The following is a 16,254-nucleotide window of genomic DNA, read 5'->3' on the forward strand; positions in this document are numbered from 1 at the left end:
GAGAGATTAATTGGAAAAGGTAAGGCTAAGAAGGCTTCTTAGAGTAGTGCCGTTCAGAAGGATGTAGCTGCTGAGCACTGAGATGTGGCAAGACCGAGGAACTGAATTTTCACTTTAATCAATTTAACTTTACATGTAAATAGCCACGGGTGGCTACTAGCTACCATGTTGGACAGCATAGTCTTAGGGGATGTGAGATCTGAGCTGGCTTAAGAAGGATAGGTAGGAGTTTGATACATACAGAAAGTGAAAATTCCAGGCAAAGAGCAATGCTTGTGAAAGTTCGTCAAGGTAAAAACGTTTCAGGCCCGGCCAGGTAAGACTGGAATGAAAGGTGGTAGTGAAAGTGGAATCTAAGGTAGGAAGATTAAGAACTATGGGGCACCTTGGACGCAAACCCGGAAAACATACAATTAATTCCATATTCAGTGGGGAGACATTTCAGTTTTTTGAGCAAGGTAAAAACATGAGCTGCTCGGTGTTTTAGCAAGGTAATCATTAGACAATGTGCGATATGGATTTGAGGGCTGTTTACCTATGGCTGTATAACAAACCACCCTACACTTGGTGGAATAAAACCACAGCCATTTCATTGTACTTATGGACTTTCTGGGTCAAGAATTTGGACAGAGCACAGAAAAGATGGCTCATCTCTGCTCCATGATGTCTGGCACCTCGGCTAGGATGACTGAAACATCTGGGGGCTGGAATCACCCCCAGGCTTCTTCACTGACATGTTGGCTCTTGGGCTGGGATGACTCAAAGGCTTCCTTCAGCTGGGACTGTTGACCAAAGCACCTCTAGGCAGATTCTCATGTAGCTTGGGCTTCTCATGCTGGGTTCCAAGAGGGAATGTTCCAAGGGGGAGCATCTGGAAAGCAAGCACTCCAAGAAGTCCAGGTGAAAGCCACTTGAACTGTATTGACCTAGCCCTGGAAGTCACTTCTGCTGCCTCCTATTGGTTATAAGTGAGTCACTAAGGCCAGTCAGGTTGTGGGATGAGAGATATTGTTGGGATCATCTCTGGAAAGTATAGTCTGCCACAAAGGCCATGAAAAGGGAGTTGAAAGATAATGAAGGCTTCAACCAGGAAAATGGAAGTGGGAAAAGAAAGAAGTAAGAATTAGATGACAGCATGGAAATGCAACTACAGTAATGGAAGTGGAGAGTAAAGAAGGAGGAAGCTCAGTTGAGTTTGGACATGATTCAATTTAAAAATCACCAACCAGAAATCTTGGGAAGATGAGTTGGTTTGAAAAGTGGGGAGAGGAGCTGTTTCCTGGGGGTATATTTATTTTGGAGATCTGTTGGGACATTCTTTTTTTTTTTTGCGGTACATGGGCCTCTCACTGCCGCGGCCTCTCCTGTTGCGGAGCACAGGCTCCGGACACGCAGGCCCAGCGGCCATGGCTCACGGGCCCAGCCGCTCCGTGGCATGTGGGATCTTCCCGGACTGGGGCACGAACCCGTGTCCCCTGCATCGGCAGGCGGACTCTCAACCACTGCGCCACCAGGGAAGCCCTGGCGGGACATTCTTGAGGATATATCAAGAATGGCAGTTAATAATTCAGGGCTGGAGTTCTAGAGAAAGGTCAAAGTTAAAGCTGAAGAAGGATTCGGGAATCATGAGATTAGGAAATGGTCAAGGGAGTGCACATGGTAGGAACTCAACAAATATTGGTTGAATGACATAACTCCACTGTAGCTGGGACCAGAGTGACTGGACCAAAATTAGTGCTTATAATGAAATGGAAGAGAATATCAATCCCTGGGCAATTCCCTAAAGGAGAAGTGAGAACCTGGGAATGTAGACTAGGAATTAAAGTGAAGCCACCTCATAATCAGCAAATGTAGCAAATATTTGAATTGGTTCACTTAGTAGCTACTCCAATCTCTTTCTAGGCCAGAAAGTTAAAAAAAAAAAAAAAATCTATATTTTCCAGACTCTCTTGCAGCTAGGGTTCCAGATCTGTGATTTAGATTATTCCAATCAGATGCAGCATACCAAATTTGGAAGATAGAAGTAAACAATTGTGAGGCAGGAACTGTGTTTCTGCTGTCTCTACCAGTAAGCAGAGTTCTGGTACATTTGCTTTTTCTATGACAGTTGTAACAGAGGTCCTAATGTCACAGCCCTACATACACAGTTGTCAAGAGACAAGGTACAGACCACAGTAGAGGTGGCATAATTCTGAAACTGGGCAGGTGTTACTGTGGCTTCCCAGTAGGCAGGCAGCTTTCTAATTCCACAGCTTTCTGATCCTGGCAGAGGCAGTGGTTTCCTTGTCCACCCTAATAGCTCAGCTGAGACTTTGTTTTTTCAGCCCTCCTGTCAATCTGTAAGACACTGGCTACCTTGGAATAAGTCCCTTTATGCTTAAACTAGGTCCAGTGAATTCGACTCACTTAACTGAGCCCTGACCATACAGTAAGCAAGAAACAAGTATGGATCCTGCTGTAGGTCTTAGAGCCTTGTGCAGCGGCCACCTAGGCGAATCTTAGAAAGATAATAAATGAGAAAGATTTCAGGGAGCAGCTATGAAAAGGCAAAAGCGAGAGAAGAGAGCAAATGGAGAGGAGGGTCAGTGAGGGTCCCCAAAGGGACCATCTAGGTCTGAGTGATTCTGCAGGGGAAGGTCCAGGGTAAAGAGAACAGTTCCTACTTGAAACCAAACCGTGATCCTAGAACCCACATAAAAGGGTGTTGTTTCTCAAGGGCAAAAGGCCCATGGGTGAGCTGACCTTTTAAACAGAACTGGGGACAGTCAGAGACCTGATGTTTGTGTTAGTGTGTCCCCAGCTGGACCCCTAAAGATATCGGACTCATTCTTATATCCTTAAAATTGGAGACCTAAACCTTCCAAGGTAAATAGCTGATTCTGTGTGCCCCCTGGTGGCTTGGGATGAGGGTGAGGGGGAGAGAAGAGTACTCTAGCCATGAAACAAAAGGTCATAGGTCCATACTATCCTCCTTGAGGTCAACCTGTCTCTCTCCTTGGGTAAAACAGAGAGCAGACGTCTCATGTAGGTCTGACATTTTAACCATGAGGCAAATAACAAACAACCTGTAATGCGGCCAATAAATTACCCAGGCTTCTTGTTTAATACCATCACTGCAGACCCATAGACACATACATTGTTTTTCTAATAATAGGAAGACTTGCATTTGCTCAGGGTGGCACTCTATCCTGAGGGTTAAAAGGTTGCCCTCTGGAGTAACATTACCTGGATCCAATTCCAGCAACAGGATCTTGGGCAGATAACTTAACCCCTCTGTGCAACAGTTCCCCCATCCATAAAATAGGGTTGTGAGAGATGTGGTGAGACCTTGTATTGCTGTGATGACAGTGTGACCCACAGGACACAGTCACATAAGCACACTGTGAGTGAAAGTGCCTGGTGCACAGACAGGGCACACGCCGTGGCCACCAAGAGACCACTACCAGCACACCAGAGAGATCGTGGTGCAAACCCACCACCTCATCAGCACTCCTTTTTCCAGCCTCTGGGCCACAACCCCCTCCATCCAGGGGGACTGGACTGAGAGGGTTAAAAATGGAGGGTACAGAGTTTATTTGTATTTCTTGATATGCAGAGAGAATCTTTATTAGACCTGTATCCAAAGTAATTTTCCTTTATATTAATGTATGTTTTCATTTTATTGCTATTTCCAGATCACATTTCCAGAAATTTATGTGTAAATTTATTGTGTAGCTTAAAGATTTATCACTTTCTCCTCTTTTAAGGGAAAAAATGCTCCCACAAATGAGTAACAGGTCAGGGAAAATCTTTCAATAGTCCTGTTTTCTATCGGCACTGGAGAAATAACGTAGGCACGACTCAGTTCTTCCACTGTGTTGTGTGATCTCAGGAAGCCACTCACGTCTTTGGGCCTCAGTCCTTTCACCTGCCCTCAGTAACCTCCCCGTGGTCCTGTGACCCAAACTGTGGCTCCCCTGTGAGCTTTCTTGTCCTCAGGACTGGATTCCAGACTACCCAAGGGCAGGGTACATCTTCTTTATCTCCGGGACCCCCCGAACTGTGCCTGAGCTCAGCTGCACACACATCCTCTGTACTCAGTGCAGACTGGGCTCCCTGTGCCGAGGAATAAAGATGGGAGACGAGCTGCAGAATGAGCTTAAGCTTCTGCAGGCTCCTGCCACGACCTCAGTTCTTACACTTCTCTGTGCCTTTATTTCTTCTGGCATCAAGTGATCCTTGTCACAAATCAAACACGGGGTCATTTTAAAACATGAATATTAATGGATAAACTAAAATAGGAAAAGATATCCTTAAGGAAGGAAGTTTGGAAGCCAGCTAAGTTCACCACTATACCACCAACACCACTAAGAAAGGAAGCTTGGTACTACATTTTCTAGGATATGTCTTTTGTAAGCGGGCCCTGTCTGTACCTAAAGATCACTCATATCCATGGTAGGGCTGTTGAAAGCAATTTTTTTGCCTACAACCCAGAGAAAGCAATTTTATATGCCCCCCCCCAAAAAGCATGTTTATGTGGGTACCTCCCTCCCATGGGAGGCAGGTAACACCCCAGGGCTTCTCCCCCTGCCCCACATGACAGCACCCAGAGCAGGACATTTGCACTGCCCCTCTCCTTACCAGACAGGAAGGTAAGGAGAGGGGCTGCATTCTTGTCTGAGGAAATCCAAATGCCAGTAGAGTGGACTAGAAGGCAGGGCTTAAGTGTGTGAGGCCTGAATGCAATCAAGTAAAACACACAGGACAAGCCCTGGCACAAGTAGGTATAAGCATCGCCTGATCTGTAACCCGTTTCCAGCTGCACTTTTAATGTGGGACCCGCCCCTCCACCCCCGCCTTCACTCTCAGCAATGACTTTACCTCGTACCTTTTTTTTTAATTGAAGATTTACAATATTGTGTTAGTTTCAGGTGTACAGCAGTTATACATACGTATATATTTATTCTTTTTCAGATTCTTTTCTATTATAGGTTATTACAAGGTGTGAATATAGTTCCTTGTGCTATATACTAGGTCCTTGTTTATCTAGTTTATATACAGTAATGTGTATCTGTTAATCCCAACTCCTAATTTATCCCTCCCCGCCCCCTTTCCCCTTTGGTAACTATAACTTTGTTTTCTATGCCTGTGAGTCTGTTTCTGTTTTGTAAGTAAGTTCACTTGTATCATTTTTTTTTAGATTCCACATATAAGTGATATAGGATATTTGTCTTTTTCTGTCTGACTTAGTATGAAAATCTCTAGGTCCAGCCATGTTGCTACTACCTTGTACTTTTAAATGAATAAATAAGGAGCTTCCCCCTTGAGTTTCATTTGGCATGCCCCGCCATCAGAAGTTCCCTCCTGCCGTTTACACTTGCCTCTCTCTGCAGTTCATCAAAGGAAGGCCTCACACCTCCACTGCAAACACCCAGTCTCTAGGCTCCCCACCTAAAACCGCCCCCTCTTTCTAACATTTCCTTTTAACCACATCCTAAAACACACACATGAGGCTTTTGCCTTGACCCTGCTATCTGATCCAGCTGCTGCTTAGACTAATCCGCTTCCTGTCCTCACCTCAGTTCTGAGAGTGGATTCTCAAAGCTTCCTCCCAAATCAGACAGACTCTCTGTTTCGTCCTACCCTTTCTCTAGCCCTTCACCCCGCCTCCAATGCCCTTGGTCATGTCCAGTGTTCTTACTCATCTCCCACCTCGACATTTTTTTGTTTTCTCTGGCCTTTCTTGACTCCTTATCCTTTGGCTGCTTTGATGGTTCCTCTCCCTCTGTTCATCTTCTAATTGGGGTTTCCTTGCAAATTCTGCTGTAGCTTTTCTCTACCTGCTTGACCTCCACCCACTTCAGTGAGCTCACTTATTCCACCATTACTACTTCCCCAAAATTCACAAGTCCTTATCTCTAGCCCCATCGCTTGCTTGCACTGCCCACTCCCCACACTTCCAGCTTTCTGCAAGCATTTCCCCATGAACATCCAGCCTACATCTTAGACTCAACTCGGCCCAAAACTGAATTCAGGACTTCCACTTAACTCCAATCTGTCTGTCTTCTTTAATCTCCCACTTTGTCAGCAACTGAACCGTTCTTGCTGCCTCACAGGCTAAAACTTTGAGTTCCTTTTGATTTTGTAACAGCTTTATTGAAATATAATCAGGCATCACACTATTCTCCATTTAAAGTACACAATTCAATGGTTGTTAGTATAGTCACAGAATTGTACAACCAGCACCACAATAAATCTTAGAATATTTTACCCCCACCAAAGTCCCAAAACCATCATTTCCTATTCTCCCCTCCACACAGGGCCTGGTAACCACTGATTTACTTTCTGTCTCTGGATATGTCTATTCTAGACATTTCATATAAATGGAAACATACTATATGTAATCTTTTGTGACTAGATTCTTCCACTTAGTATAATGTTTTCAGAGTTCATCCATATTGTAACAGGTATCAGTACTTAAGACATTTTTACAGCTGAATAATATTCCATTGTATAAATGTAACACATTTTGTGTATCTATTCGTCAGTTGATGAACATTTGGGTTGCTTCTACCTTTTGGTTATTGCGAATAATGCTGCTATGACATGCATACAAGTTTTTGTGTGGACATATGTTTTCAATTATCTTTGATCTATATTTAGGAGTAGAATTATAACTATGTGGTTAACATTTTGAGAACTGCCAAATTGTATTTCAAAGTGGCTGCACCATTTTACATTCCTACCAGCAGTTCATGAGAGTTTCAGTTTTATCACGCCTCGCCAAAACTTACTATCTTTTTCATCATAGCCATCGTTGTAGGTGTAAACCAGGACCTCATTTGGTTTTTATTTGTATTTCAGTGGTGGCTAATGATGTTGAGCATCTTTTCATGTGCTTATTTGCCTTTTGCATATCTACTTTGGAGAAATGTCTATTCAAATCCTTTGCTTTTTAAAAAAAATTTGGTTAAAATTGTTGAGTTGCAAGAGTTCTTTATACATTATGGATACAAGTTTCTTATTAGATATACAATCTCCAAATATTTTCTCCAATTTTGTGGGGGTTTTCACTTTTTTGATGGTATCCTTTGAAGCACAAAGTTTTAAATTTTTATGAAGTCCAATTAATCTATTTTTTCTTTTGCCACTTGTGCTTTCGGTATATCTAAGAAGGTGTTACCTAACCCAAGGTCATAAGGCCTTACTCCTATGTTTTCTTCTATGAGTTTTATAGTTTAACTCTTGTAGTTAGATCTATGATCCATTTAGAGTTAATTTTTATGCATGTTGAAAGGAAAATGTCTGACATCATTCTTTTACATGTGGATATCCAGTTGTCCCCGCACCATTTGTCAAGAGAAGGATCTTTTTAATTACTCCCTTTGTTTTATCTTTTATTCCAACCTGTTAATCAAGTTTTGTCCCTTTTCCCTTTAAAATGTCTGTCACTGTTTCACTACCACACCAGTTCCCAGATTAGGCCTTTACCATCTCACACAGAGATATCTGCATCCATGTTTATCCTTCCAAGCCCTCAGCAAGCCAAACTTCCTGAAGAAGGAAATTTAAGAAATGAATTGAATTTATGTAATTCACCTGCTCAGGAGCCTAAAGTCCTACTACTGAATACATATAGCATCAGGGCCAAACTCTTCTCTCTGATTTTCTAATACGGCCCCACCCAGTTTATACCAGCAAATCAAAGATGCAAAATTTCATCTTCCATGGTTATTCAGCTCCTCCCTGAAGGGGAGTTCTCCTTCCTGGCTGTACTTTCCCCTCCATTCTATGAACCCAATTAAAATTGCATAGGTCCTTAAAGGCTCCTTCAAACCCCAGCTCCCTGATAAACCTCCCTTAACTAACCCAGCCTTTGCCAGTGCTCTCCTCTGTGTCCCTACTGCATTTGTGTGTTCTGTAGCACCAATCACTATGCAGGTAACACTGGTACACCCAATTCTACACTACCACCCAACACCGATAAGCATCTATTGAATAGCTACTGAAGTTCACAGCACTGAACAGACATGACACATGTATGTGAACATTGTTTCCTTCTGCTGTCAAGTGGGGGAGTCTAATTGGATGAGATAAAGTATCCCTCCTAGATTTAGAATTCCACTTCTTCCTCCATTACATACTGATCCAAATTTGAAGAGTAAGCTTAAAGTTAACTCAAGGTTTCTAACTGAAACTTTCCAAAGCCAAGCCAGTGTTTTCCAAAGATTCCCAGCATTGTAATTCCTTGCTACAAAATGCTCTCGGCTGTAATAATGATCCCGGCCCTGTTTCAGGCGCAAGCATTAGGGCATCTGTGATTTGGTTTGCAGTTTAAACTGTGAGATGGCTCCAAACCCTCACAGTTAAGAGTGTGTCTGATTGCAACACCCCCCCCCCACCACTATTTAAAAAAAAAAAAAAAAACTTTCAAATTGAAGAGGCAAAGTTTGATCTCTTCCCTGTTGAGAGCTGAAAACAATAGCAGCTTTCTGCTCTAGCATACCTTCAAAAGGCTGCCGAGTGACTGCTCTAAGAATACTTGGTTGTAGATGACCGAAGAAACGCACCGGCCGCCTCCTGCGACTCTGCTCTGCTAGCAAGAGGGAAATTCTGCCCCCTCCCCTCCCAGCACCTTTAATAAAACAACGACTGGTACTGTATTAACTAGGCGGATGCGCGATCTTGGAAGGTTAAGGCTTTGGCAGACAAGGGGCGAGACTGGGAGGTCAAGCAACACCTTGCTGTAAAGAGCCGGTGAATTAAGAATTTGTCGAAATGACCTAAATCGTGTACAGATTTTTTAAAAATCAACTGAAAATGGGAGACCGGTTGGATTGACCCCAGGGGCAGGAGTCCCCGGTTGCTGCAAGAAAATGCCTGAGGCGAGGTACCAGGCTCGGCGCGAAGTTGCAGCCCCAGAGCTCTCAGTAAACACTTTTTTTTTCCTGGAGTAGATTCCGGAGCGCGCACACCAGGTCAGTCCATCACGCTAATGCCTGTGCGGGTTCATCTACCCGCCTCTCCTCGCAGGTAGCACCTGGTCAGCACTTGCCTGCCCGCGAAGAAACCGCGAGGCCAACTTCTCAGCCTCGGAACCCTGCTGCACGGAGAGCTACTAGGAGAACGGCCCCACTGCGCCAGCAGCCGCCGGGAGGCTGGTATTCCGCCTCCCCGCCCCCCCTCGCCGTAGTTAAAGTTTGCTCCCCATTCGCCGCTTCCCACCCCCGCCCCCTGCCTCCGCCCTCGGGCTGGAGGACCACAGAGGAGTTCCTGGGTCCTCGGTGAACAAACACACCCACCAACAAAAAAAGCCCATTAAAGCTTCCCTCCTGCGAACTCGCGCCCCAGCGGATACCTCTTTGAACTGACCCCACCCCCGAAGCTCCCGCAGCCCCCGCGCCGTCTGGGGATCGCCCAGCCCTCCTGGGCTCACTCCCTCCTCCCGGCTGCGTACTTTTGCAGCGCGCTTGGTCTTTGATGTCTCTTTACATTATGGCAGAGTAGCCACACGCTCTTCCCGGGCGCAGGGCTTTGTGTAACGGAACTGACATTTGGCCTTAATACCTGTATCTCTTGGTGATTGCAACAAATTTCAAAAATAAATATTGTACTTTGATCTCCCGGCATTGCATTTTTAATGGACGCTCCGAACAGTACTTCATTAAGGATAAGTTTTTCAGGAGCCCCGAGTGCAAAGGGAGAGAGGCTAAACAGCATTTTGTGAAAGTCTCTCTCCAGACTTCAGCTTGCGCCTGGGAGGGCTGGAATCCCGGCGGGTGTTCACAAATGGAGGAGAGGCCCAGAGCCAGGACTTCAAACAGTCAAAGGAGGGCCTACCGTGCACCCGCACAATCCTAAATACTTTGAATGTATTTACCTCTTTTAAGCCTACAAGGACTCTACAAGGTGAGCATTGCTATAACCCCCATTTTACAAATTGGGAAACTGAGGCACAAAGCGGTTGTGTAAGTTGCTGGCCCAGGTCATCAGCCAGGTCATCAACTAGAAAGTGGCATCTAGAAATCGGCCTTCAGATTCTCAGAGTTGGAGCTCTTAACACCAACCCACTACTCTCTCCCTGCTGGCCACTGATGGTGGCTTATTGGCTAACGGGGCATCTTGGAGAAAAAGTTCTCTTCTATAACAACTATGGAGATGTGAATTGGCTTCTCTTGCCTTTTTGTTAAAATAGTGAACAGATTCGGCAAACGAGAATGCCTCCTAGCCTGCTTGGCCCAGCCTGGCCTGCAACCACCGATAGTGGAGGTCGAAGAGCCCAAAGGAGCCCGAGAGGAAACTCACTAAGGGACCAGGCCCGCTTCGACAGTGCCGACAGGTGCCTGTGTGTGTGTGTGTGTGCACCATGGGACCCCCGGCCTCTGACTTGCAGGCGGGAAAGGGCTCCTTCCCCTTCCAGGCTTCGCGGGTAATCGATTTTCTGGACGCAGTGTGGACAAGTGTAGGTCTTCCGGGCCTCCGGAGCAAAACACTAAGTCCCCTCTCATTCCTAGCTCCCAGAGCACTCGGACCTCCTCTTCAGGAGCCAGACCGCGTCGGCCGAGCTGTGCAGTCACTGCTCACCGTTCCTGGGTGACACCTTGTTGCAGAGAAGAGGGGCGTGCAAGGACGGGACTCGAGAAGTGCTCAAGCATAGTATTGGGGCTGCATTCGGCCCATTCGCCTTCAGCAAGATGTTTCTATTTTGCTGGCCGGCCCTGGGTGTGGGGAAATGGCCTGGTGGCATAGTGTCCTGACCCCTAATGCGAGTGCAGAGGGCACCAATACACAGCCCAGACTCCGAATCAGAAGCCTTTTGGTGTTGGGGTAACCGCTGGCGCCGCACGGCGAGTTGGACCACCTGAACCGACCTCTCCACGTCAGTCCCGGCTGCTGTGCGGTACCCGGGAGGACCATACGCAGGAAGCCTGGGCGCGAGTTGGCTCAGAGGATCCCTGCCCGGTCGGCCGCGTCGCAGAGAGGAGGCGGTGTACCCGGACGCCGCAAGTGGAGCGGGGTTGGCCAAGCGCAGGCGGCCCACTCTGCTGCGCCGTTCCACGGAGCGTGGCCGCCGGCTGGAGGCCTCAGAGGTCATTCCCGGCCCTAATGCCCTCCAGCGCGGTGAGGACACCGAGACGCCGCTCCTGCTCTCCCGGGTGAGGAGATCTGGGTGTCCGTACCTCCCCTGCAGGACGCATCTTGCGCCGTGGGCCGGAGGAAGGCAGGTGGCCTGCCGTCCCTCCTGGGCCAGGCATGACTGGCAGCGAGGGTTTGGGGAGACCACACTCTGGAGAGCGCTTTCCTGACCCCAGCGAAGCACGGCCCGCGCCTGAAGAAATTTCTTTTCTTTACAAAGGTGCTGGGAACAACAGTTTTTATTGACTTTTCTTTCCGATTAGGGAGCCACCCTCGTACTATCTGTGGTTTGCTCAACAAGAACAGCTACGGTCTTCCTCCACCGCGCCTTACTTTTTTCGGTTAGTTCCCTGTAGGTGTGTGCGGCTTGCAGGCGTGCGCACTTGCCTGGCCGGGCTTGGCGCCGGGGTGGGGATTTCTAGCATCTCTGTGGGTTTCGGTGGGGCTTAATAGCGGTCAGCTTGCCTGCTCCGAGAGAGAAGAGCAAGACACCAAACATTTCCCCCTCGAGTTGCTCTGAGTGTCCCGCCAAGCTTAGCTTTGGGGGTAAGCGTGGCCCGGGTGTATTTCGCAGGCTCACTATTTGCAAAAGTTGTGGCCCGAGAACTTCCAGGTCGCCAGCCGGAACGTCGCAAGAGGGGCGGGCGGCCCTGGAGCGTGCGCGCCACCCACCGCCGACCTGGGCGGCCGCCCGGCCCCGCCCCGGGTCCCAGGGCTGCTCACCGCTCCGCGGGGGCTGGGCTGGGGGAGGAAGGGGGAGCATGAGGCGGGCGGGGCGCAGGGCGTGCCACGTTCAGCCCCGGGAATTCCCTCGGGTCCAAGGTGTGCTCGGGTTGACGACGTGCTCGGGCCGGTGCCTGTGCTGTCCGGGTGCCGGGTGTGTAAGTACCGGGGGCGGAGAGGAGAGAATTACCCTCATCTTCGTCTCCAAGTCCCGCGCCTGGAAGCCGAAGGCAGATTTCTCTGGAGATAGCAAAGATACTTTGTCACTTTGGGCGCTGCCTTGGCGCAAATCTTTAATTGCAAGGGAGCGGGGGGGGGGGGCGGCGGGAGAGGGGGATAGAGTGTCTCAAGCAACCCAAGCGCGGGTCTCCAGGCGGCAAGGCCCCCTTTGATCAGGAAAATCCAATTATTTGTGTATATACATTTCCCACATAGTGATTACTTCATTAATTGTCCCGCCTTTATCTCCTCCCTTCCCATCCCCCCTAATAATCAGTTCTTTTATCCAGACCAACAAACACACCATAGGAGCTTTGTGGATTCAAAGGATTTGCTTTCGCTTCTGAAAGAGCCGCTATTCTTTGATGATTGGGTAGCGGCAAACTTCAAAGCCATAAATCTTCCCTCTGACTGGCTGGCGGCCCAGCAAAGTCCTTATCAAATTCTTGGAGGTGAGCCTGAAGCGCTCAGACCGCTCGCGGGGCGAGCGAGCGGGTTGCGGCGAGGGGCGCGGGCGGGGAGGGCCCCTGCGCGCAGAGAGGGCGCCCGGGAGGGACGCTAAGGCGGCCCTTCGTCCTCGCCTTCGGGTCTCCATGCCTCAGCAGCGCCCTGCTCCTCAGCCAACGGCCCGCAAGCCATAGCCATGGCCGCCGTGGCCGTCCTCCGGAACGACTCGCTGCAGGCCTTCCTCCAGGTCAGGGCTGGGCTCGGAGGGGGCGAGGGAAAGGTGGGAAGGGTCATGTCTGGATCTTTCCTGATATTCTGTGCACCCTGAATTTCAAAGGGAATCCCGCTCGGTGGACACCAATGGAGTGAGACCTAGGGGTGCCCACACCAACTTCACACTGAACCCTGGTGTCAAGAGTGTGGCCTTTGGGGGAGGGACGCGCGTATCCAGGGCTTGTTCGGAGGTGCGCGTCTGGCTGAGAACCGGTCCCAGCTCACCCCGCTGGGCCCTCCTGGGGCGGGCGGAGGAGGAGCGCGAGAGTAGCGTGGAAATGAGAGCTTAAAACATGGGAGGGAAGGCGGATGGGCATCCGGGCTGTGGGTGTTTCCAGACCCTTTCTGGCCGCGGAGCCGGGAGTGGCCCGTCGGATCTCTCTCCCCTCCCACTTTGTGCCTGTCTTCCTCTGAGGCTAGATGGCGTCTCTTTGCACCAAGTAGTTTCACAGGAAGCGCTCCCGCGCTCCGCGTCCAGGTAGCGCAAGCACCAAAAGTTTCCCGGGACTGGTGGGTGCGTGCGTGGTGTGCGGTGGCGGGGGAGGGACACCCAGGACGGGGGAGGGGCGGCGGTATAATAGCCGGCGTGGGTGTGGCGGGCCGGCCCGGAGACCGCGCTTGGAGCGCTAACCTTTTGTCTCTTCTCCGCCCTCCCGTGCCGCCGCCTATGCAGGACCGCACCCCCAGCGCCTCCCCAGACCTGGGCAAGCATTCGCCCCTGGCGCTGCTAGCCGCCACCTGTAGCCGGATTGGCCAGCCGGGCGCTACGGCGCCCCCGGACTTCCTGCAGGTGTCCTACGACCCCGCGCTGGGCTCGCCCTCCAGGCTCTTTCACCCGTGGACCGCCGACATGCCGGCGCACTCGCCCGGCACGCTGCCATCCCCGCACCCCAGCCTGGGGCTGACGCCGCAGAAAACGCACCTGCAGCCGTCCTTCGGGGCGGCGCATGAGCTGCCGCTTACACCCCCTGCAGACCCCTCGTACCCCTACGAGTTCTCACCGGTGAAGATGCTGCCCTCGAGTATGGCGGCGCTGCCCGCCAGCTGCGCGCCCGCCTACGTGCCCTACGCGGCCCAGGCCGCGCTGCCGCCCGGCTACTCCAACTTGCTGCCGCCGCCCCCGCCGCCTCCGCCGCCCACGTGCCGCCAGCTGTCCCCCAACTCGGCCCCCGACGACCTCCCGTGGTGGAGTATCCCGCAGGCCGGCACCGGTCCGGGAACCTCGGGGGTTCCGGGGGGCAGCCTCTCCGGCGCCTGTGCGGGGGGGCCCCACGCGCCCCGCTTCCCGGCCTCAGCGGCCGCCGCTGCCGCCGCCGCCGCCGCCGCGCTGCAGCGGGGCCTGGTGTTGGGCCCGTCGGACTTCGCGCAATACCAGAGTCAGATCGCTGCGCTGCTGCAAACCAAGGCCCCCCTGGCGGCCACGGCCAGGAGGTGCCGTCGCTGCCGCTGCCCCAACTGCCAGGCGGCGGGCGGCGCCCCGGAGGCAGAGCCGGGCAAGAAGAAGCAGCACGTGTGCCACGTGCCAGGCTGCGGCAAGGTGTACGGCAAGACGTCGCACCTGAAGGCGCACCTGCGCTGGCACACGGGCGAGCGGCCCTTCGTGTGCAACTGGCTCTTCTGCGGCAAGAGCTTCACGCGCTCGGACGAGCTGCAGCGGCACCTGAGGACTCACACAGGCGAGAAGCGCTTCGCCTGTCCCGAGTGCGGCAAACGCTTCATGCGCAGCGACCACCTCGCCAAGCACGTCAAGACGCACCAGAATAAGAAGCTCAAAGTTGCTGAGGCCGGAGTCAAGCGGGAGGACCCGCGGGACCTGTAAGCCCACCCGGGGGCGCCTCGATGCCTCTCCTGCCTCGGGCTCCCTACCCAGCACCTCTTCGGAGAGGTTGCGGTGGCCTGTGGGCAGCCGGCCGAGAGGAGACCCAACTGAGGCACTTACTTGCCCCTTCCTGCTTGCCCGCCTCCCAAAAACGACGCCAGGCCTCCAGCTCCCTGGCCGGCCTGCGGACAAGGACCGTGTGCCCAGGAAGAGCAGGGGAGGTAGGGTTGAGAGCTCTGTGTCACGAAAGAGCAGTTTCAGGCTCTGAACCATTCCCACCATCTGGGAGACTACAGTTTGGGGGGACTACCCTGGGCTGACCTCTGTATATAGGAAACGCTGCTGAAATCAAAGCGGAAGAACCTTGAGAGATTTGAAATAGTGCTGTGTTTTTTGCTAGGACTGGGCCGGGCTTTGTACAGGTTATTTAATAGCTTTCTTAAAGAATAATTATAATAATTATAACATTAATTAAAATGTTACTTTTGTCCTCAGCTCCATGCAGAGCTACAGCATGAAATGTCTCTGTAAAGCAATCAGCAGTTGCAGCGTGAAAATAAATACGTTAACTCCGGGGTCACCTCGGGAAGACCCCGCTGAGCCGGTCTCATTTGATCTTTTCTCCTTCCGGGAGGCTTTACAAAGCTGTCAGGTTTCACCGGGAATTTGAAGGCTCCTGTAGGCTGCCTCTGTCGGAGACTTCTTTGGTTTGGAAGGTTCTGGGCAAGTGTGTCGGGTGCAAAGATGCAGAAAGTAGGAGGGCAGGGTCAGTTTTGTGGTAAAGAGATTAGGGCAAGATTTTCCAGTCCCACCTTGAGTTTCTCACGCGGCCTTAGGACTTGACCAGAGACTGTCGGGCTTCTCTTAAAAGTTGATACCTGCTGCACATACAATACACGATCTTTTTATCTGGCGAATTGCCTGTGGCTTTTCATTTGTTGGTACTCTCAGAGGTCACAGGCGAGCTGCGCTTCCTCCTGGCAGCCGGCTATGCTGCTGTCTGCAGGGGTACTACTATCTCGAGGGTCTGTTCACAGATGAGATTTTGGAGAGTTACAGAGAAACTAGGGGCCCTTGTTCAGGTTGATCTTTGCTTGGGAAAGAAGCGGCTCTCCTGTATTTCAGCCCCGTCATGATACACAACCTTGTCTTGCTTGTTTTCTTCTTAATCCTTTTGCTGTGGCAATCTTACCAGTCTTGTTTCACAATAGCCTCTTAGGGATTTCTGTTTAGGCCTGGAAGTTTAGTTCCATTTTGTGTCTTGGGACTTTATTTTTTCAATCACTGCAGTAGACTAAGATTTTCTCAGGGAGGAGCCAGGAATACTCATATCTAGGTTTCTCACCTGTCTCTAAAATGTGAAGTTTTAAATGTGAAGTTTACAAGTGTTTTTTCAACTCGGCTGACTCCTGGATGTTTTCTAATATGTGAGTTTTTAACCTGAAACCAAAACCTTAATCTTCTGATTTAGAACTAGCAAAGAAAAGAAATTGTTCTCAATTTTGTTACTATGTTAAACTGGCTGGCATCATTAATGCCAAATTTCAATCGAACTGAATAATTTTTTCATGGTAGTAGAAGTGTATATAAATTGATAGGATTTCACAGTTTACACACTGCTGTTACCTTGCCTTTCGTTTGAAGTCAAACTGAAGGGT

General features: G+C 50.3%; 1 protein-coding gene across 1 annotated transcript; it reads left to right on the forward strand.

The window, feature by feature from the left end:
• Positions 1-12,597: 12,597 nt before the first annotated feature.
• SP5 (Sp5 transcription factor) lies at positions 12,598-15,133 on the forward strand. Its single transcript, XM_079924415.1, has 2 exons — positions 12,598-12,751; positions 13,451-15,133. The coding sequence occupies exons 1-2, from the start codon at positions 12,701-12,703 to the stop codon at positions 14,594-14,596; spliced, it is 1,197 nt and encodes a 398-aa protein (XP_079780541.1). The 5' UTR covers positions 12,598-12,700; the 3' UTR covers positions 14,597-15,133.
• Positions 15,134-16,254: the final 1,121 nt, after the last annotated feature.

This window comes from Stenella coeruleoalba, assembly GCF_951394435.1.
Source record: "Stenella coeruleoalba genome assembly, chromosome: 6".
Lineage (NCBI taxonomy): Eukaryota > Metazoa > Chordata > Mammalia > Artiodactyla > Delphinidae > Stenella > Stenella coeruleoalba.

Excerpts from the sequence above, each read along its gene's own strand:
- SP5 (XM_079924415.1), top strand. The coding sequence starts at position 12,701 with ATGGCCGCCGTGGCCGTCCTCCGGAACGACTCGCTGCAGGCCTTCCTC. Across the intron at positions 12,752-13,450 it reads CGCTGCAGGCCTTCCTCCAG|GACCGCACCCCCAGCGCCTC; the intron begins GTCAGGGCTGGG and ends CCGCCTATGCAG.